General features: G+C 38.0%; 1 protein-coding gene across 1 annotated transcript in view; it reads right to left on the reverse strand.

Moving 5' to 3' along the window:
• LOC114047345 (complement C5-like) overlaps positions 1–22,446 on the reverse strand; it is a 120,548-nt gene that overhangs the window by 49,852 nt on the left and 48,250 nt on the right. Inside the window, exons 21-26 of the mRNA XM_027868146.1 lie at positions 21,833–22,060; positions 20,464–20,524; positions 11,988–12,077; positions 10,474–10,686; positions 8,932–9,007; positions 2,033–2,192 (exon numbers count right to left, since the gene is read on the reverse strand). Coding sequence (XP_027723947.1) covers positions 2,033–2,192; positions 8,932–9,007; positions 10,474–10,686; positions 11,988–12,077; positions 20,464–20,524; positions 21,833–22,060 — 828 coding nt within the window. The remainder of the gene's footprint in view (positions 1–2,032; positions 2,193–8,931; positions 9,008–10,473; positions 10,687–11,987; positions 12,078–20,463; positions 20,525–21,832; positions 22,061–22,446) is intronic.

Here is a 22,446-nt window from a genome sequence, read left to right on the forward strand (position 1 = left end):
ACTTGAAGATCAAATTTTTTGTTGAGCTCTGGTCTTTTTATCAGGAAGGTTTGGAAGTCCCCTATTCCATTGAATATCCATCTCCTCCCCTGAAAAATCAAGCTCATTTTCGCTGGGTAGTTGATGCTTGACTGCAATCCAAGCTCCTTACGGAATATCATGTTCCACACCCTACGGTCTTTTAATGGAGAAGCTGCAAGGTCCTGTGTAATCCTGACTGTGGTTCCATGATATTTAAATTGTTTCTTTCTGGCTGCTTGCAGTATTTTCTTTTTAATCTGGTAATTTTGGAATTTAGCTATTATATTCCGTGGCATTTTCAATTTGGGATCTCTTTCAGGCTGGGAGCGGTGGATTCTTTCTATGGTTATTTTACTTTCTGGTTCTAGGACTTCAGGATAGTTTTCCTTTATGATTTCCTGAAAGATACCATCCAGGCTCTTCTTTTTATCATGATTTTCAGGTAGGCCAATAATTTTTAAATTGTCTCTCCTGGATCGATTTTCCAGGTCAGTTGTTTTTCCCATGAGATATTTTACGTTTTTATCTATTTTTTCATTTTTTTGTTTCTGTTTGACTGATTCTTGCTCTCTCATAGAGTCATTAGTTTTCATTTGTTCAATTCTAATTTTTAACATATTGTTTTCTTCTGTTAGATTTTGTACTTTCTTCTCCAAATGGCTAATTGTATTTTTAAGGGATTTGTTTTCTTCAGTGTACTTTTTTTCCAATTGGCCAATTGTATTTTTTAGGGACTCCTCTACCTCTCTCATCTGACTTCTAAAATCCTTCTCAAGCTCTTCTAAGAAGGCTTTTTGGGCTTCAGACCAGTTCATATTCCCTTTTGATGTTGCAGATGTGGGTTTGTTGACAATGTTGTCCTCTTCAGAATTTCTGTCTTGATCTTCACTCTTCTCATAGTATGAATCTATCTTTTTACTCATGGTGTTTCTTTATTCCCTGACCTTTGAAGAGATTAAGCTCTCCTGCTGGGGAGCAGAGGGCACTGACCCAAGCTTCTTGTGTTGGGAACCTAGGTCTTGGTCACTGGCTTTGTGTGCTGGGGCCTCTTATGTTGGCAATTGGAGGCTATAGGGTTCTGGCAGCTTACCTGGTGTTGGGCTGGAATCAGCAAGGCTGGGACTTTCAGGAAAATCTAGGTTGCCTGCTTTTCCTTTCCTTTAGCTTTCTTCAGCTCCTTTTAGATGGGTGCTGCAGGGTGTTTATCTGCCTGGGGCCCCTTGCAGTGCTGTCTCCCTTAGTTCTGCTGAGGCACTAGGAGGGAGACTCCTTTGCTGTAGAATGCCGAGGCACCTGGTAGTTTTCTGAGCTAGTTTCCACTGGTTACCCCGTCCTCACTGAGGCACTCGGAGGTCCAGCTGTTGGTGTTTGCCTGCTCAACCACCTGGGCTTCAGGATCTCCTCCTGGTTGGCAGTTGGAGGCTGCAGAGTTCTGACAGCTTACCTGGTGTTGGGCTGGAATCAGTAAGGCTGGAACTTTCCGTCAACTCTAGTTTGCTTTCTTCAGCTCCTTTCAGATAAATGCTGCAGAGTGCTTATCTGCCTGGGGCCCTTTGTAGTGCTGCTTCCCTTATTTTTGCTGAGGCACTGGGAGACCCGTTTGCTGTAGAATGCCGAGGCACCAGAATCTCCTCCTGGTGTGCTAAAGTGGGTCTTTCCACTAGCTGGCTGGGCGACTCCCTTTCCATACTGCTACCCTTCCCCCAGGGTAAGAGGGGCCTTTCCCGTTAATCCCTCTAGCTACCTGGGCTACTGCCCTGCTGTTCCCCATCTTTCTTCTGGTTCAGCTATTCCAGGATTTTTTCTGGGGTGATATTTTCTGGGTTTTCAGAGGTTGATAGGCGAGGGTGAGAGCAACTACCTTTTTACTCCACCATCTTGGCTCCAGATGGAAGAAGTCTCTAAGAGGACCAAGCATTTCTTTTTTCTTCTCACCATATGCTCCAACATGAGCTGGAGAACTGGGCTCAGACTTGTTAATAGAGACAATTGCTTGGTTTGGTTTCCTTACCTGTAATTTTAGTGGCTGGTAGTCAGAATCATCCTTGAAAGATCCATTTTCCAACTGACATTTCTCAATCAACCACAATAATGAATTGCAAATTGAATTTTTGTCCTGTGGTATGTATTTATTTACTTGTCCAAATATTCTTAAGGCAAGAGCTGTAAACCTGTCAAAAATAAAGCCAAGTAAAAAAATAGCAAAGAAAGATAAAATTCAGTGTAGTCAGCGATATGAGGAAATGGGCAATCTAATATGTTATTCGTAAGGCTGAAGATTGGTGCAAACATTTTGGAAAACAGTATGGCAATATATGACAAGAGTCAAAAACATATTTTTAACTCAGGAATTCCATCTCTTGGAATTTTATCCTAAAAATATTATACAAAGGAAAATGTCTGATCTGTACCAAACTATTTATAGTTTCTTTATTTATAAAAGTACAAAAAAATTGGAAACAACTGACATGTCTGATGATCAGATAGAATAAATTGTGATAGATCAATGTAGTAGAGTTCTATAAATGATGCCATAAAAAGATAAATATGAAGCATATAAGGACAGAGGGAATCTTTTGAAGGAAGTGATGCAAAGTAAGATCAGGAGGATCAGAAATGGATACACACTGACTAAAACTATATAAGACAGTTGAGAGGCAATAAGGTATAGTGAACTGGCCTTGAAGCCAGAAAGACCTATGTTTAAGTTATCCCACTCCTGCCTCCCAATATCTTATTGGCAGGGTGACAATGACATCATGCAACTACTCAGTACTCTAGGCAATTCCCTAAGACTAGAAGATGCCTAATTGCATTTGCAGAGAGAGTTTCCTTACCCAGAAGTTCCTTATACCAATAAAATCACAGGTGTAGACTGTGTGTGTGTGTGTGTGTGTGTGTGTGTGTGTGTGTATCTGTGTGTATATATGCATATATATCCCTTACGTGAAGGAAAAAAGGGAGGAAGAAAGGAAGAAAGGAAGGAAGGAAGGAAGGGATGGAGGGAGGAAAGAAGGGAGGTATAAGTAAAAATAGTGGGATTTCAGATAGATCTAGAAAGGGACCTAAAACAAAAATAAATTAAGCTAAAAAGTTACAAAATCTGGCTGTAATGAAGTTTTATCCTGAATAAAAATAAAGACAGAGAGGTCTTTCAGTTTCCCAGTCTATAAAATTAAGGGCTTGGACTAAATTTTGTCCATCTCCACTATTCTGTGTCCTTTGTTCTAGTATTTTTTGTTTTAAGGTTTCTTTCAAATATTGCACTCAAGGTAACATGTGCAGATAAGTTTGGTGACATGTTAAAATGATAATTCACCTTTTCAACAAATATGTTGGAGTTTATAGAAGAAGAACACAACATAGTTTAATGGAAAAAGCAATAGTCTTGAAATCAAACCCAGTAACCTGATTTTGCAACTGAGAAAACAGACTTAGAGAGGTTAAGTGACTTATCCATTGTCACTCAGCTAATAAGTATCAGAAATAGAATTCATACCCTGACCCTAGGTCTCAATGCTCACTCTACATTGCTCCATGTTGCTTCTCTCCACGTGGTGCTAAAATAGCATTCCTTACCTTAAAAAGCTATTTCAAGGCAAGCACTTTGCAAACCTCAAAGCCTTATATCATATGTGAATTATTATTATTATTGTAGTTTGTTTTATTGCTATTGTTAGGCTACAATGTAGCTTCATCTTTAAAGAATAAATCTGGCCTTCATTTCTAAAATATATAGAGAAGTGAATCAAATTTATAAGAATATAAGTCATTCCCCAATTGATAAATTGTCAAAGAATATGAACAGGCAGTTTTCAGAGGAAGAAATTAAAGCTATCTATAGTCATATGAAAAAATGTTCTAAATCACTATTGATTAGAGAAATGCAATTCAAAACAACTCTGAGGTACCACATCACACCTATTAAATTGGCTAAAATGACAAAACAGGAAAATGATAAATATTGGAGATTTGGTAAAATTGAACTCTAATGCATTGTTGGTGGGGTTGTGAACTGATCCAACCCTTCTGGAGAACAATTTGGAATTAAGCACAAAGGACTATAAAACTGTGCATACTCTTTGACCTAGCAATACCACTTCTAGGTCTGTATCCCAAAGAGATCATAAAAATGGGGAAAGGACCCACATGTACAAAAACATTTATAACAGCTCTTTTTGTAGAGGTTAAAAATTGGAAGTTGAGGGGATGCCCATCAATTGAGGAATGGCTGAACAAGTTGTGGTATATGAATGAGATGGAATACTATTGTTCCATAAGAAATGATGAGCAGGAGGACTTCAGAAAAACCTGGAAAGTCTTACATGAACTGATGCTGAGTGAAGTGAACAGAACCAGGAGAACATTGTACATAGTAACAGAAACAGTGTGTGATGACTAACTTTGATAGACTTAGTTCTTCTCAGCAATGCAAGGATCTAAGACAACTTTGAAAGATTCATGATGAAAAATGCTATCCACATCCAGAGAAAGAACTATGGAGTCTGAATGCAGATTGAAGCATACTATTGGCTCTCTCCTTTTGTTTTGTTTTGTTGTTGTTGTTGTTGTTCCTTCTTTCTTGTGGTTTCTCCCATTGGCTCTAATTCTTCTTTACAACATGATAATGTGAAAATATGTTTAATAGGAATGTATATGTATAGCCTATATCAGATTGCATGTCATCTTAGGGAGGAAGGCGAGGAGTGAGGGGGAGAAATTTTAGAACTCAAAATCTTATGGAAATGAATGTTGAAAACTAAAAATAAATTAACTATTTTTTAAAAAAAATAATATCCTGGCCCATGGATAATATACAAAAAATACCCCAGACATTACAATAGAACTGCTACTGTGAGGCCCTTCCTGTGATTAAAGCAACTAAATAAGTTAGTTGAAATTTTATTAAGAATGGAATTAGTAGAAAATACACATTGTATTTCCTCTGCATACTCTTCCATGGTGCAATCCATCATGATAGGGAAGTTAGAAAGAAGGATGGGTTTTGAGGAAACATACTGTAGGGAAATCTGGAATGCAGGTTGTAACCTATGCATTCCGGTCATCCTGTACTACCATTCTTCCTCAGAAAAAAATGAAAAGCAAGTGGAGGGCTAGAAAGAGGAGATTCTTATTCACTAGCAGCTGCCCTACTACACAGAGGCTGCCCACTAAGCATCATTTGAAGAAACCACGACACAATCTATGGGCAGGAGGAAGAAGAGAATTTTGCTTGTGCAACAGCTATGAGTGCCTGGGTCCCAGTTAGATTATCACTGCCCTGAGGAACCAATGCTGGCCCAGGCATGGGAGGGGGCAGAGAGGAAGAGCATTAAACTACACATGAGGTAGTATAGTTGTTCATCGTCTAACTGGTAGATAATGCACAGTCTGGGTCATTATGAGGCTTCCTTGGGGTCAGGTCATGATCTCCACTTTGGAGACCTCTGGCTAAGTGAAATGAGCCCTGGATCTTGAGTTAGAGGACATTGAGTTTGAGTCCTCACTCCAGTCCTCAGTGCCTGCACAGCCTTTGGCAAGTTCCTTAACCACTATGGACCTCAATTTCTTCCACTGTAAACTGAGAGCGGGGTGAACAACCGGATCTCTAAAGTTGTTTTCATCTCAAAATCCTGTTATCCTTTTCCACGAACATGAAATTGGAACTTGTCAAGGCCATAGGAAGCTATGGAGCCAGTTCCTGGTTAGGGATCATGCAAAGAGGAAGAGATAGAAATAAAGCTGAAGCCAACACCCACATGGGTGAAGAAGCTACGAATTAGGAAAGAAGACAAGATCAGATTCCAAACAACCCATCCAGAACTATAGCAGCATGCAGACTGAAGAGGAGACAGGACCGAACAGATCCCAATCACCCTGTCCAAGAACGTAACAGGGACTAGCCTAACCCGGCACAAAGTTTCAATCTAGGAACCGAGGCTAGAGATATGAGTAAATGGAAGAAAACTCTAACTACAATGAAGACGACATACTATAAATTATGAAAAACTCAATAACTAAACCCCAAAAGAAGAGAATAATTCCCCAACAAATCCAAGTAGAACCTCAGGGGAAAAAGAAAGGCTTGGCTATAAAGATTCCAAAAGTGAATGGAAGAAATGAAGCAATAAATAACAAATAAAATTAGAAATGAAATTAGAGTTGTTAAGGAAAAAAAACTGAATGAGAATAGTATACAAGGTATGAAATCTTACCCAAAAAATAGAATAAAGCAAATAGAAATTAATAATTCCATGAGACAACAAGAAATATTAGAACAAAGTCAAAAGATTAAAACATTAGAAGAATATGTACGGTGTTTGCTAACAAAAACAACTGACCCAGAAAATTAATTGAGGAGAAATAATTTTAAAAATCATCAGACTTCCTAAAAATCATGACCAAACAAAAAACCTGAATACTATATTGTGAAGAAATCACAAGAGAAAACTACCCAAATCCATTGGAACCAGAAGTCAAAATGAAAATAGAAAGAATTTACCAGTCACTTCCTGAGAGAAATGTCACATTGACAATACCCAGGATTGTCATAGACAAGATCCAGAGCTTCTACAACAAAGTAAAAATACTGAAAGAAGCCAAAAAGAAAGAAACCAAAGATCAAGAGACCATAGTCAGGATAACACAAGACTATGCTACAAACTCCATAAATAAGAGGTCATTTTGGAATATGATATCTTAAAATGTAAAAGAAAAAGATTTGCCAAGAAAAACATATTCTATGAAATGTAATGTAATCCTGCAGAGGGAAGAAATAAACCTTTCATAGAATATTAATATTATTTAGCATTTATACAATGCTTTAAAATTTACAAATTGCTTTATACATGTTACCTAATTTGATTCTCACAACAACTCTGGGAGGTATTATACTCATTTTATAGATGAAGAAATTGAAGCTGAAAGAAGGGACTTTCCAAGGGTCACACAGTCATTAAGTGTGTAAAATTTAAATTCGAGTCATCCTGACTCCATGTCCTATCCACTGCATCACCTACCTACCTGAATACATGAGTTTTAACCATTTCTTATGAAAAGACCTGAACTGGGTAGATACTTGAAATAGCACACACAGAAGACAAGAAAAACCTAGAGAGGTAAAAACATCTGAGTAGTTGGAAGGAGCTAAATAAAGATGAAATGCTTATATTCTAATAAAGAAATAAGGAGTAAATGTCCTTTCAGAAGTTCATTGTCTTCAAAAGTCACAGAGGTGATGAAGAAATAATATACAGAATGTAGGTGTGATTCTGTTATGTTTTGGTGGTTTTAAAAGAGGAAAGAAAAGTTGGGGAAAAGAAACACACTATATAAAAAATGAGGAAGAAAAGGGAGGGATTTATTATTTCTAATAATTAGAAAAACATGCAAATATGGAGTAAGATTGGAGATAGTGATCATCCCATTGATTTCAATCTTATCTGAACTAGGCAAAGCTAAAACACACACAAAAATAATTTAGCATAAAAACACATTAAATTCAATAGATAAATATGTGGGGACAGAAGAGGAGGATAAGGGTTAAGAGGGAGAATATAGTTGGGAAAGCAATAGTCACAAGCAAAACAAACTTGAGCATTGGAAGGTGGAACATAATGGGGGAATTAAAAGGACAGAAGTGTAAGAAACAGTGATCAAGATCTAGGATCAGACTACCTCATTTATCGATTGCTAATGGTAATCACATCTCTTTTCTTTCATCACCCTTTTCTGTCTTTGTAAAGAAGGGGGTGGGGTGGGAAAAGAGGGAAAAATTATAAGAGGATATGACAAGGAGAAAACACAATGAACAATGACAGACATGATTACAAGTGGGATGAACTCACCCATAAAATGGAAGGGGGCAGGATAATGGATTAGAAGACAATATTCAACAACATGTTTACAAGCAACATACTTGAAATAAATATTTAATGAGAATTAAAATGAGAAGTTGAAACAGAACTTACTATGCCTCAGACTAATTAGGAAAAGATGGCAACTTTCAGATAAGGCAACAGTAAAAATAGACAAAAAGATAAGTAAGGAAACTATATTATGTTTAAAGGTACCACTGACAATGAAATATCAGTGCTTAATATGTATGAACTAAAGGGCATACATAACATCTAAATATAAAGGAGAAGTTAATCAAATTTCAAGGAGAAATAAGCAGTAGAACTAAAATAGTTGGGGATTTCATAATGCACTTTTCAGAATTAGAAAATCTAAAAAACAGTAGGCAAGAAATTAAGGACCTGAATAAAATTTTTTAAAAATTGGATATGATAGATCTCTAGTGGTTCCGGAAGGAAAATTTAAGGGAGTACACATATTTCTCAGCTGCATATAACACCTTGACAAAAATTGACCAAGTGCTAGGACATAAGAAAACCTCATAAGCAAATGTAGAATAACAGATTTAGCAAATACAGCCTTTATTGACTACAATACCATAAAACTTACAATCAACAAAGAGCAGTTGAAAAAAAGGATTCAAACTTAGAGACTAAATAATATTATCCTAAAGAATATGTAGGTCAAAGACCAAATCATAGAAACAATGGAGAATTTCATCAAAGAAAATAACAGTGAAACAACATACTGAAACTTCTGGGATGCGCCTAAAGCAGCCATTAGGGGAAATTCTATTTCTCTAAATGCTTATGTCAATGAAAGAGAAAAAGAGCAGGTCAATGAATTGGACATGCAACTGGAAAAAACACTTTAAAAAAGCAACAAATTTTTAAAAAGAACAATGAAATACAAAAATAGTCTAAAAATCAAGGAAAAACAAAATTGAAAACAAAAAAAATACCATTGAATAGATAAGTATGATTAAGAAATTAAAAAAAAAACAATGAATGAATTACTTTAGGAAACATCAGTACATTAGAAATGTTGACTTACCAGGTGCTGGCATCCCTACCCTTCCACATGCTATAAGAGTAGTCTACATTTCTGTAAGACAGGATACTTATAATCCCTAAGGGACAAAAGAAGAACATAGTGTTTCACTGGCTTGAGTTGCTAGTTAGAGTGTTTCATTACTCTCTAGGAACTGTGAGTTTCCTTCAGCATTGGCCATAAATTGTATTCACTTGACTTATTGTGGATGTCCTTATGGATAATGTGAAAGAAAAGGGAATTATCAAATAGAGCATGCAATTCTCAGACAAAAAGGGTGTGTTTTGTAGGGTTTGCAATGCAGGCGACTTGTCTGTTAGTTGCTAAAAAACTGGCAGTCACATCAGCTGCTAGAGAACATTTAATGACTATAGTTCACCTCTTAGTTCTAGTTACAATACAGTTTGCTATTGGAAGGGTTTTTTAAAAACTGAGTATTAATAAAGCACTCATACAAATAGCTCAACACCAATCGGCAAACTATAGTGGAAATCACACACTGCTAGAAACTAGAAGAACTGAGTTTTGTTTCTAGTACCACCATTCATTAGTTAATAGTTTTTACGTGGCCTTATAAATCTTGAGCAAACTATCCTACCTCTCAGACCTTCAATTTCCTCATCTACACAACGAGATTGTTGTTATTCAGTTGTTTTTCAGCCATGTCAGACTTTTTGTGACCTTTTTGGGGATTCTTTGCAAAAATATCGGAATGGTTTGCCATTTCGTTCTCCAGCTCATTTCACAAATGAGGCAAATAGGGTTAAGTGATTTGCCCAGCATCACATAATTAGTAAGTATCCAAGGCCAGATTTGCACTCAGGTCTTCCAAACTCCAGGCTGAACACTCTATCCACTGTGCCATGTAGCTATTCCCGCACATCCTGAAACTTCTGGGATGTGCCTAAAGCAGCCATTAGGGGAAATTCCTAATAGAGTTACAGCTGGAACCCTAGGATAATAATAATTATACTATATACTGCTTATTGCTATTATGAGGATCAAATGAGAAAATGGATAGGAAAGCATTTTATAGCCATAAAGACTTAACTAATAGTTATTATTATTTCTTTTGTTGTTGCATAAAGGATCTAATAACTTCTTCACATTATGTGTTATTAATTCATTAGATGTTTCAATTCTTCATGGGACCATGATTTCATTAGAGTGGATACTCCCTCCACTGATTAAAATTTTTTAATGATTTATGGTAAGAGCTCACATAGCTGAAAAATTCATCACCTGGTAGCCAACTAGGGAATGATCTTCTCTGAACTCACCTAGGCTGATCCTTGGACAAAAGCCACATAGTCACTAGTTTACTACTCAAAGACTTTCTAGCTTGCTAGAAAGATCATAGAGAATCTAGAGTTACCTCCAGCCTATGTGAGGCATTGTATGAAGGCTTTAGTGGAGGGAGTTTGATTTAGCTACTCTAAATTACTGGCTAGTTTACATTTTTTACTCTGTAACCTCGTGGGAAAAAATTGCTGCATTTGGAAGTTAGGAGAACCCTTAAATAAGTGACATGAAGTCCATGTGTACCTTCTTTCATTTTCTTCTTCATATTCTCTTTTTCAATTATATGGCTGGCACCAAGGATGTTCCAATTATCTCCACTTTCCAGGTAATGATAGACATAGAATACAGGAATGATGCTCATTAGCTCTGCTTCTGCACTCCCCTTTGGGAGATGGCTTAGAGTGGAGATGCCTTCAGGAGTCAGGACTGCAGAAATCACCTCACCAATAAGAGTTCCTGTCAATCCAAACCACACCGCCCCCCAAGATGCAAAACAAATTTAGACATTTTCTCTTACCACCCAACTGTGGCATAGCAAACTGTAAAGAGGAAAAGAGCGCCTATTTTTCTCCCCTTTTATAAGTAGGAAGGTCATTTCCCAACATCATTGTTGTACATAAGGTGATTTGTTATATCGACATTCACCAATTGGGGGCATGGAAACAAAGGGGTCATGGAAACATTTTATCACCACCACCACCTCCATCATTCCCTACCCCCTCCACACACACACAGGTTTCCAGTTTGTGACAATGCCAGGGAATCTTGGACAATAGGTTCTCATAATCCCAGGAAGGACTTCCCTTCCCAAATTTTACACAAGGAAACAGTCCAGAGATGGGGAACCTGTGGCCTCAAGGCCACATGTGGCTCTCCAGGTCCTAAAGTATGGCCCTTTGACTGATTCTAAACTTCACAGAACAAATTGAAGTTTGGATTCAGTCAAAGGGCCACACTTCAGGACCTACAGGGCCATGTGGCCTTGAGGCCGCAGGTTCCCCACCCCTGAAATATCCATCTTCCAGCTGTAGAGTGTTTTAACAGCTGCTCCATTTGGAAATTTCTTAGGGAGAACAGCCTTCTCCTTGAAGATAGCCAGATGTAACAAGGGGGATGGGGTAGACAAAAGGATGGAGAGAGGGAAGGCTGCCTGTAAATGATATTGGCACTCTCCTGGTCCTGTAGGAGCAGTCTGTGAAACCTCAATCTGATGCTTTTCCTATTCTGTTTTAGAGAGGTATTGAAGCCAGGGGCTGATCAGTCTGTGACAACAATTATTCTCCTCTTAAACTAGATACAAAACCAGTGAAAAAAAGAAAAACAACAAAGGGCATGGATGAAAATCTTCTGACCTTTAGAATACCAGAGAGTACATTTGTGTGTATTCCAAAAGCTGGAAGGAGAAGAGGCAGAATGCTCGTGAGTACAAGATTTCTGCAACAGAGGTCACATGTGGCAATGATAAGAACACAGGACTAGAAGCCAGAAGACTTGGGTTCCAGCTGTAACTCTATTACTTAGCAGCTATGTGACCTTGGGAAGCTACTTCACTTACCTCTTTAAGCATCAGTTTTCTCATCCAAAAAATGGGCACAACAATCCCTGACTTGCCTGCCTTACAGCCTGTTGGAGGCTCAAATGAAATGATACAGGTGAGAATATGGAAAAGGCTTTATCAATATGATGCCATTATTGAGAGAGACAGAGACAGAGAGACAGAGAACAAAAGTGGTCACCCATTGCAACATTCAATTTACCTTTTACACTCACAGTCCGTTCTATTTTCGTTTTCGGCACCATATCTAATGGTATCCTGTACTGGAACTCTTTTCGTATGCTAATGGAACCTGAAATGGAAGGTTTTATTGGGATTATGGAGGACTCTTGGGGAGAACACTAACTTCCAACAAACTGCTCCTCCCCTCTCTCCTTTCTGCTTGTCCTATGACCAATTTGCTTCATCTTAGCACCTCCACCATCATGTAGAAAAGGGAAAAGAGGGACGTCAGTCAATTTCATTACTTCCTAGAGACCATGATAAAAGATAGGTTGCAAGATAAGGAGGGAAAGGAGAGGGAGGAAAGTTGAAGCTAATGGCAGAAATTAGACTTAGAGATCATCTGTGGATTTAATTATATTCTACCTTTCTCTTACATTGCAAAAGATAATTCAACAAGAACTATACTTTTGCCACTCATATAGCTAAATTAAAACTATAGTTATTGAGGTTAAAATTAGAAAATTTTCCTTGTGGATGATATTGCACTAGGAGAGTTATGGCTAGATAACAGTTCATGTGTGAAAGATTTGGGGTTATTAGTGGACTACAAGCTTGATATGAGTCAACACCATCCTAGGAACCCCTATAGTGTTATTTGCTGGGTCAGTATGTTTATTGTTCAAGCTTTTTTCTCACAATTCCACGAACCTCATATCATAGGGTATCATAGATAAAGTTCTTGGTTTGATGACTTTAAACTACCTTGTGCCATGTCATAGTAATATGGCAGGGGGAAAAGATAACACAGCCTTAGGTAGCATTGTGAGAGGAATAGAGTCCCAGGAACAGGGAGATGATAGTTCTGCTATTTTCTGTTCTGGTCAGCATTTCGAGTTTTATGTGATACACTTTGGGAAGGAAATTGATAAGCTAGAGAGAGTCCAGGGAAGAGAAATCAAGATAGTGAAGAATCTTAGGATCTTGTCCAATGTGGATGAAGTGAAGGCATTAAGGATGTTTCTCTTGGAGGGGAGAAGAGGAAAATGATCACTTTATTCAATTATTTGAAGGGCTTTCAGCTGAAAGGATGATTTGACTTGTTCCATTTAGCCACAGAACAAGTAGCAACAGGTAGAAGTGACCAGAAAGCAAATAGAGGCTCGATAGAAGGTAAGACTTCCTATCCATGACAGCTCTCCAAAAGTGAAATGGGATGCCTCAGGAGTTCCTGGGTCATTCTTCCCTAAAGGTCCTCAAGTAAAGTCTGGAAGACCCATTCTCAGAAATGATGTGAAGTATATTCTTGTTAAAGCATGGGTGGGACCAAATGACTTCTGAGGTCGCTTCAAACTCCAAGATTTTGTGATTTTGAAGAATTACGAAACAGAATTTATAAGTGATGTTGGATAGAAAACCACATCTTCTCAGTCACACAATTTTCAGTAATTGGTCTCCTTTTTGTTGACTGTGTTGAATCTTTGTTCTAGCTTAGCAGGGTGTCAGTCCTGAACAGCCTCTTGGATTTACTTTCTTGGCTTGGCAAATTTCAAACCCTTTTGTCCTCTTTTTCAGGTTAGGTTGCCCTGTATCCTACACTAGATATTTTATTTCTAAAACAGAGACTTGAAGCTCCGATTTGCTCATGGTTCAAATAATGTGTACTAGACAAAATCTGATCTGAACTTCTTTCATCAATGTTCATGTTGTAATGGTTTTGTTTTGTGTGTATGTGTGTATGCATGGAGTAGGGCATGGGGTTAAGGCATTAGAATTCTCATAACTAAATCTCAAGTATTTTTTTTAAATGATGGAGTGTTTTCATTTGACTCAGTCTGGACAGGCAAGTGCTACTCACGGCCCAACCCTACTACTTATCAACATTTGAGCTTTGACCTGCTTCATTTCTGACCTGAGCAAGTTTGCCCTTTTTTTTAGACAAACTGGTGGCCCTTCACATCTAAGGGTTCACCATATTCATGCCAAACTTAGAGCAGAGACCTAATTGGCATAGTCCATTTCATCTCTAAACTCCCTAGCCCAAGAGATCTGTCAGCCTCAGCTTCCTAGTTAGCTGGGATTACAGGTGTGGGCCACCACGCCTGCCAAGACCACAAATCTTATCACCATCCTGGTTTCCCAAGCACACACTTCTGATCATATAGAACAAGGAGCTCCTAGGAAACCCCATAGCCCTGAGAGCTTGAAGCCTCCTGTACTCGCTGGCTTTCATTCTCCCAGCAAACCATTCCCAGAGTGCATCCTCAGGGATCACACTAGCCCACTGTGAATATTCACAGTGGAATTAGGATCATTTATTTCCCTTTCAGACCTGCCCTCCCATGGTGAGAGGTGGGTAGGGAATATTCCTGTAAAAGTGGCAACATCTATATTTGTCTTTCCGACTCAGTTCTTCAGTATCCATATAGCCTTATGTTTAACTTCCCCCAGATTCTTGAGAAGTAGCTTGGCTCTCTATGCCCATATGATCTCTTCCCTGGACTGACATTTGGTAATCTGACCCTCCTACCTATTGTAGAAAACAAAGTAGATGAAAGAGCCTCCCCCCAAAAAGAAGACCATAACTGGACCCCACATAAAGCACAGGTCTAACTGTCATTCCCCTGTGTAAGAAACTTTTGTGGCTCCCAATTGTCAGTATAGACTTCTCTACTTGGCATTTAAAGTCCTTCACAATCTTGCTCCAACCTATCTTTCCAAACTGATTTCATCTTTTATATACTCTATGGTCCAGCCAAACTTGTCAACTTACACTTCTTTATCCAGGTGTATGCTAGTAAATATTTAACAACTGGACCTCCCTCCAAAATATATATATATATATATATATGTATATATACACACACATACACAATATACTTTTAAGTTTAATTTGCATAATTTAACACTTTCTCCATTACTTTCTTAATTCTAGATAGTCAACAAAACAATAAACCAAATTCTGATTTGTAGCATTTGCTGATATCCAAAGTGTAAATGGTCACACTGAAAATTTAACAATTAGCTCTTGCAATCCTGGACAAGCTGCTTCTGCACACTCCTGCCTGTGTGCCTCATTCCATTTCCTATGACCTCACACAGGCTGTCCTCCATGCCTGTAAAGCGGCCCCAATTTACCTCTACCTTTTAAAGTCTTTAGTTTCTTTCAAAGTTCAGCTCAAGTGCTACCTCCTAGAGGAGGCCTTTCCTGATTCCTCCCCCCCCTTCCCACAATGATTGGTTCCTTCCCCACTGAAATCACTACGTATTTTTTGCATTTGCTCTGTATATACTTTGCAATGATTTATCTGTGCATATATTGTTTCCTCCCAGCGGAATGTAAGCTCATTGAGAGTGCAGACTGTTTCATTTTTAACTGTGTATATTCCTAGAGCCCAGCATAGTGTGCTTTGCACATGTTAGGTGCTTAATAAAGGCTTGCTGAAGATCCAGTTTGGGGAACAATTGGTAGTTCAGTTTGGTCAGATACAAATAATTGGTGAAGGAGGAATAATATGAAATAAATGAGAAGACCTTTAAATTCCAGATTGAGTCGTTGGCATTTTATACCAAAGACAATAGGAATCTGCTGAAGGTTTTGAGTAGAGCAATGACTTCACAGTCAGATCTATGCCTTGGCAAATTGTCAGAAAGACTGACTAAAGAGGTGAGAAACTGGAGTCAAGGAAACCAGTCAGGAAGATAGCATTTATTCAGGAAAGAGGTGATGAGGGCCTGAACTTGGGCAATGTTTATGTGACTGATGAGATAGAGTGGGTACAAGAGATGCTGTGAAAGAGGAACTAACAGGAAGACAACTGTTTGGATTTGGGGGTAAGAAAGAGGGAAAATTTAAGGATAACTTGGCAATTACAAAGTTGGGTGACTAAAAGGTTGTCAGTGTCTACTACAGAAATAAGGAAGTTTGAAGTGAGGGCAGGTTTTTGGGGGAAGATCATGAGTTCTGTTATGGACATGCACTCGAGATGCCAATGGGATATCTAGTTTCAAAAGGCAGTTAATTGATGTAGATTTGGAGGTCAGGAGAAAGATTGGAGCTGGATATGAAGACACAGTAGTAATCTATGTAAAAATGAGAGTTAACATTTCTGGAAATATAATGCCTCAAGATGAGGGCATTATGAACTCTCACAATTAAAAACAACAACAACAATAACAACAGCAATAACAATAACTGAACAGACATACATTGAAATACATTGAAATTGCCTCTAAGTGTAGAAGGAAAAGAAATCGTCATCTGGGAAGGCTGAAAATAGGGAAACAGCCACAGATTATTTTTATAACCCTAACCTCCCTGGCGAGATTTACTCAGAAATGAAAAATCATTCCTAGTGTGGAAGTCCAGATGTTCATTCACACACAGGAGAATGAAGATGGAAGAATCCAGGGAAGCTGCAAACTATAACATCAGTATGGAAGACAGAGTGCTAAAAAGGGAGGGGAGGCAAATGACAAATTGGTACTCTGGGACTCAAGATAATTCCATGAGACTGAAAAATAAAATTTATCAGAACTAAATCCAAGAACTACTCCAGAAAGGAGAATTTGGAGGAGATTTCTGTTAGAGTGTAATGAGAGATCGTTTAGCATTTGGACACGGGGCAGAAAGTGGGTTTTGTTTCTGCTTTGTTCACATGCCTAAAACATCCATATTCACTATATCGTGTCCTGCTCCCCTGAAGTGCACATGGATATAATTTCTTGGCTTTGCCAAAATCTTAGAATAGTGCTCTCAATTTCTTAGTTAACGTTTATCCTATTGTTACCTTAGCGTGAGGAAGCAAATTATTGCATTTATACAACAGAGTTGTTTTCTGAAGCAAAATGAATTCATATCACTTAATATATTATTAGAAGTTTTCTTTGAGTGAATTTACTCATTCATTCAAAATACCAACAATGTAATATTTTCAGGGTTTTTTGTGTGTTTTTGTTTTGTATACTAGACTTGGCATTAGAAGACCAGGGTTCTTTAGTTCTGGCTCTGTCAATTACTAGTTATATAAATTTGGGAAAGTCATTTAATCTCTATGAACCTCATCTATAAAATGAGTATAAGTATTTGTACTTACTTCATCAGGCTGCTATGAGGATCAAATTAGTTAATATTTTTAAGGCTCTTTGTCATGCAAGGTAAAGTGATATGAAAATGTCAGCTATTCATCCATCATATCTTTTCTTTAATCATTTACCTTAATATTTGATGAATTCCTGATATATGTAAATCCCTATGTATATGTGCCATCTGGGCAAATTGTGTGCTCATGGATACTGATGTATTTACGTTCTTTAGTCCTCAGATATATGCAGCCTTCTAATTAATTTCAGCAAGAATGAAAAACTACCAAGTTATGGGTAATAGGGAGGACATATGAGTCCAACAATGGGTTCATGAAATAATTTGCTTCGTTATCTAAATTATCAAGCAAATGATATAAAATAACTATCTGAACTTCTAATTCTAAGAGAACTTTTGAACTTGAATTTCTTTCTAGGAATAAGAGCTAGTCAGTCATTATTACATGATCATTTGGTTATTTAATTACATAAAGAAAATCAGTCAATTATTCTTTTTTAAACTTATTACTTTAAAGAGTATCTGGAAGACCTTCTCATCTATGAGAAATCCCTCTCCCAAGTGGACTTTGTCTTGTGCATCCTTCATAATGGTGACCTTTAAAGGTCATTCAGCTCCCTGTTTTATGCCTCTTTTGATATCACCAACAGAGGGTTAATGAACAAAATTATCTCTGTTGCTACATGGGATCATAGGTTTAAAGATGGAAGGAACCTTAGAGGTCATCATGAGCCTAAACTCATTCTAGAAATGAGGGAAAAATGAGAAAACTAAGGATTGAGGATGTTAAATGGAGGTCACTGGTAACATTGTGAGAGAGTACTAGTCCTGGAATTAGGAGGACCTGAGTTCAAATGCAGCATCAGATACTTACTGGCTGTGTAACCCTTGGCAAATCACTTAACCCCTGCCTGCCTCAACTATAAAACTATACAGTTTCTCAATAAAATTATAAAATGGGTATAACAGTAATATGTACCTTGCAGGATTGTCGTAAGGATCAAAGGAAATAATATTTGTAAAAGCACTTAACATAGTGCCTGGTGCATATTAGTTCCTATATAAATGCTTCTGCCCTTTCCCTTAAATGACTAGTCCAAGGATATATAGATAATTAGTAGTTTTGAACCTAGATCCTCTGATTAAATATAGTGCCCTTTCCACTATGCCAGAGAATTTTCTGTGATTTTTGTTAGATGAATGACAGACACCTTGTGGGAAGAGAGCCTTTAAAACGCATTTTCCTCTATCAAATCAAATGGCTGAGTCATGGAGTACCACAGCTTCTGAAGAATTAAAGTTGAAGGTCACTCAAAGGGCAATGCACAGACACATGGTGTATGTGAAAAGGCTGTAGCATATTACCAATGAAGAATGGCGTATATGTCAGGCTCTATGCTAAGCACTTCACAAATGTTATCTCATTTGATCATCACAAAACCCTAGAAGGTAGATGTTATTATTATCCCCATTTTACAGTTGAGGAAACTGAGGTTAAGTGACTTGCCCAGGGTCACACAGCTAGTAAGTGTCTAAGGCTAGAGTTGAACTCAGGTCTTCCTTACTTCAGGCCCAGAGCTCTATCCACCATGCTTCCTAGCTACCTGTTGACAACACGTATTACAATGGATTTTATTTTTCTTCTTATCTCCAGTGCTCAGTATAGTACCTAGTATGTAATAAATGCTTGTTTATTGATTACTCAACCACTGCTTCAAAGGTTTCCTTCTCATTCCCACTGCAGCCACGGACCAACACAGTCAGACCTAAGACCATACAAATTTTCAGAGATGAACCACCTTTAATATTTGAAATTTTGAAATTCTCTCCTCTGCCCATAACTTCCCCATCTTTGATCTATCTCACTCTCTAACTCACACCACCCATACTCTTTACCCTTATTGTGACCTCTTATTCACTGACCCATCCCTATTCCCCCAATCGATCTTTCAACTCTGGCTTCATTTGTCTGCATACCCAGCTCTGACTCCATGGTTTTCAGTTTTAGTGTTTAAGTAGATTTGGCCCTGAAATCACTTGCTCCTTTGACCTTCTACATTTCTGGCCTATGCATTCTCATTCCTCAGTAACTCTCTTCGCCTGATTTCTTCCCTCTTACTCCTGGGCTTCTGAACATCATTGGAAAAAATCACAAAACTGCAAAATTAATTTCGCATAATCACATAGATTTAGAGCTGGAAGATGTCTGAAAGGCCATTTAGTCTGACCCTTCCCTCATTTTCCACATAAAGAAACTGAGGCCCAAGGAGGTTAAATGGCTTGCCGAAATCACACACATAGTGAGCATCCAAGCAAAATTTGAACACAGGCCCCTGACTTCCAGGGAAGAGATTTTTCCACTACCTCTCGATTGCTTCCTAGTCATTGTTTGATAATCAGTGTCTCTACTCCAGCCTTACCAACTTGTTATCTTATTGCCAAGAATGACAATTCCAGACCCTTTTCTTTTCTCCTCTCATCCCCACCAGTACCATACCACATGCTTTGAGAAAATGGTCTAGCTGAGGTTAGCTGGTAGGTTGGCTTTCAGCTGATTGATTTTTCTGCACCATTCTTCATTGGTAATGTGCTTCAGCCTTTTCATACCCACCATGCATCTCATGCATCTCTTCCATGTAATCTTGTGGCTCTCTGAAAATTCACTGAGCTCTTCTGTCTCCATACCTTTTCTTGGAATGCTCTTCTTCCCTCTCTTTAGTTGTTGTATCCTTTGTTTAGTCGTTTTTCAGTTGTCTCTGACTCTTCTGACCCCATTTGGGATTTCCTTGACAAAGACACTGGAGTGGTTTGCCATTTCCTTCCCCAGTTCATTTTCCAGGTGAGGCAACTGAGGCAAACAGGTTTAAGTGATTTATCCAGGGTCACACAACTAGAAAGTGTCTAAGGCCAGACTTGAACTCAAGTCTTTCTGACTCCAGGCCTCACACTCTATCCATTGTGCCACCTAGCTGCCCTTTGTATCCTTACCTAGCCTTTGAAGCTCATCTGAAGCCTCCCTCTTCATGAAGTCTTCCCTGATCTCCTAACCAATAATAACTTCCTTCTGCAGACCTCACACAGTATTTTGTTTTGTAACTGCTTGATGTGGCTACCATGGAACATTGTGTATTATCACTACATTGGCATTTTATCCTCCTATTTGACTATAAATTCCATGAGGGCAAGGACTACTTACTTTGTCTCTCTCCTAGAACTTAATATAACGTTGGTATTTGAAAAATATTTAGTTGCTGTGAAGAAAGCACATTGTCAATGCTACTACTCTATAACAATGTACACTATTATGAATTATCAATAATATTAATGATCACTTAACAATACTGTCATCAATAACAACAATATGAATTGTACACATTGTATTTATACAAGGTAAAGTACAAAGCGTTCTGCATACCATATACAGCTTGGGGATCCAGTGTGAAACCAGCATGACTTTCCCGTTTGATGCCTTCTGGCTAAAATATAGCAGGATAAAAACACATTTAAGAAAAAATTGAATATATAGTATGTCTTAATCAGGAAGATTAAAAAATCAATGGACATTTAGCCTGAAGAATAGAAGACTTACAGTAGGTATGATTTATGTCCTCAAATATCTGAGGGACTATCAGAGGGAGAAAGGAGCTGTAGGCTTGTATCAGGAGGTTTCAGAGGGTAGAACTTGGATCAATGGGGTGCAAGTTCCAGGAACACAAATGTATGTTTAATATAAAGAAAGGCTTCCTGACCAAGTTGTCCACTGGTCAAATGAGTTTCTATAGCTATTCATGTTATGACATGGTTTCCAGAGCCCTTACCATCTGATCCCGTCCCTATGCCCAGTGATGACTGGAGAGATGAGTTCGTGTGTGGTTGTAGTAAACAAGCAATTGAAGAACACCACAGGGCCCAAGGTCAGGGGAGTGGATATTTTCCTCCTCACTGTGCAAACTGAGAAAGGATATCTCCCTCACAATAGAATTTAGAGATGGGAGAGAGCTTAGAGATCCATCCCACTTGTCTGTGCTTCCTATAATAAATTACAATGCTGAATTTATTATATATATTTTAAAAAGCAAGTGGTATAAAGAAAGAGATTCATTGTTTCATGTACAATCCTCTTTTTGTGTTCTCCTTTATATAAGGAAATGCTCTTTGTGGATGGAAAGTATTTGTTAAGTTCTGAAAAAAAAATTAAACTCAGCTTCTTCATCTATAAAAATGAAGATAGAAACCCCTTGTTAGGCGTGTGGGTTGGCCTAATTGGGTGCTGGGTTCCAACCCTTTTGTTTTACAGATGAGGAAACAATCTGAGCAATTGAATGACACACAGGTCATTAATAGCAGGTAGGGATTTAACCCCCGTCTGTGGTCTCTAAATCCTGTCTTCTTTCTCTTCTGTCAGAATCTCAATCAAATTTACTAAAACGGTTATAACTTTAGGGGCCACTATTTTCATCAGGAATTAGAAACATCACGAATATCAGTGCCATTTCTCCCACTAGGTGGGAATTGTTGTGTGGTTTTGAATAAGTTATCTGATCTCACTGAGCCTCAGTTTACTCATTTGTCAAAGAAAAAAAAACAATGCCAGTCCTGCCTACTTCAAAGAGCTTCAGTAGGCCTAAAATTATATCACAGATACAAAATCATTTTGAAAACATTAATAGGATGATATCCATAGTATGCAACATATGTACATTAGGCAACATGCCATAAATTATCAAAGAATATAACTATTTGAAAGTAAAAAAATGTTTTAAAAATGCAACCATTTTCCTTACCACTACTCGTAAGGTTTTCACCAAGATTTCTTTTCCATATGGTGTGTTGAGTGTGAAGTTGATAGTATGAAGACCCAATTCTAATGGCAGAATATTAAACATAACTGACTGAATAGAAGAGCCCTCTATATTCTTCTGAACACACTGAGTATGCTTCATCCCTTGCTGATGAGAAGAGGAACTTCCAGCCAGACAGATTCCTTCACCCACAGACATTTGAGCACAGAACTGAAATACCAAAGATTAGAAATTATATTAATCCACTGATCAGAATATTTTATATTGACAGCAAGAATTCCTCCTGCTGCTTACAGTATCTACATGATGAGACCAGGTTCTAAATAATTTTATAGCACTACTACATTATTAAAATCATTCAGTAATAAAATATTATTGTACCATGAAAAATTATGAAAGATAGAATCCTAGTGAGTTTAGACTGATGTAGAGTGAAGGGCACAGAAATGGGAGAACAGTTTATTTAATGACATCAACATCATAAAGAATGACAACTTGAAGAATTCTGGTCAGAGCAGTGATTAACTACATCTCTATGGGAACCTAGGATGAAGCTTGCTACTCATCTCCTGATAGAGAAGGGATTGATTCAAGAT

This window comes from Vombatus ursinus, unplaced genomic scaffold (assembly GCF_900497805.2).
Source record: "Vombatus ursinus unplaced genomic scaffold, bare-nosed wombat genome assembly UNPS02014786.1, whole genome shotgun sequence".
NCBI classification, from domain to species: domain Eukaryota; kingdom Metazoa; phylum Chordata; class Mammalia; order Diprotodontia; family Vombatidae; genus Vombatus; species Vombatus ursinus.